Below are 857 nucleotides of genomic sequence, written 5' to 3'. Positions count from 1 at the left end.
TCGCTCTTCAGGCTAATAACTACCGAATCGTAAGCAGCGTCAGAGAGCCGAGGAGGTGGGACAGCCCCAGAGGCAGAGCTCAGCTTCCCAGCGCTGATAGCTAGACCGTCACCCCCGCAGGCCCTCCTCGACGGAGCCTCATCTCGCGCAGAAGATGGCCTAGCTGGTTAGGGGGCCCAGCCCTGCTGCTCAAAGACAAACCTAGTGCCAGCAGCGAGCCTTTACCGCAGCCGTGAAGCCTGCAGCGAAGAGTTGAGGAGGGAGGCTGCGTGCACCTTGTCTCCGCGCTGGAAGGGAGCACAGGCAGATGCTAGCTGCTAGAGCTTTAACGCAGACGTGAGGAGGTCGTGCAGCACTTCTCTTCTTCCTCCCCCCGCCCTCGACTCCCCCAAAGCCATGTGGAACACGTGGCTCTCCAGAACTCAGGCTCCTCTCCTCTCCCTCCAGGTACCGACGCAAGAGGCGACAAACGAACGCCAGCGAATACAAGGAGGTGGGTGCCCTGTAGAAGAAGCGGCAGCTCCCTGCAGCGTTCCGTTCCTCTGGATGGACTCACTGGCCTCCCGTCTATTTAAATATTATTTTTATTAACAATATTTACAATATTTATGTACTGTTAAAAATGTCAATTGTTTGTTGATCTGATCGGTATAGGTCAAGCGTTTTATTTTCAGTGTTTTATTTTTTTATTAAATAATATTTCCTAAGGAGAACTCGCCTAAGTGGTTCTGTGGGATAGAGATTTATTTTTATAAAAGCTCATCTTCTTACTCTGAAGAGTAATTTTATATTTATTCTTGTGAATATGCTTGAAACAGTTCTACTCCTGGAAATAAAAGTTCTGGACAAAGTCGCCA

General features: G+C 49.7%; 1 protein-coding gene across 1 annotated transcript in view; it reads left to right on the top strand.

Moving 5' to 3' along the window:
• The window catches only part of EREG (epiregulin), a 3,285-nt gene extending 2,777 nt beyond the window's left edge, over positions 1 to 508 (top strand). The window contains exon 5 of the mRNA XM_010141138.1: positions 448 to 508. Within this exon, the coding sequence (XP_010139440.1) occupies positions 448 to 508 (61 nt within the window). The remainder of the gene's footprint in view (positions 1 to 447) is intronic.
• Positions 509 to 857: the final 349 nt, after the last annotated feature.

The sequence above is a fragment of the Buceros rhinoceros genome, unplaced genomic scaffold (assembly GCF_000710305.1).
Source record: "Buceros rhinoceros silvestris isolate BGI_N320 unplaced genomic scaffold, ASM71030v1 scaffold20638, whole genome shotgun sequence".
NCBI lineage: Eukaryota > Metazoa > Chordata > Aves > Bucerotiformes > Bucerotidae > Buceros > Buceros rhinoceros.
The sequence above is the reverse complement of the archived record's forward strand: the minus strand, read 5'-3'. Positions and strand labels throughout refer to the sequence as shown.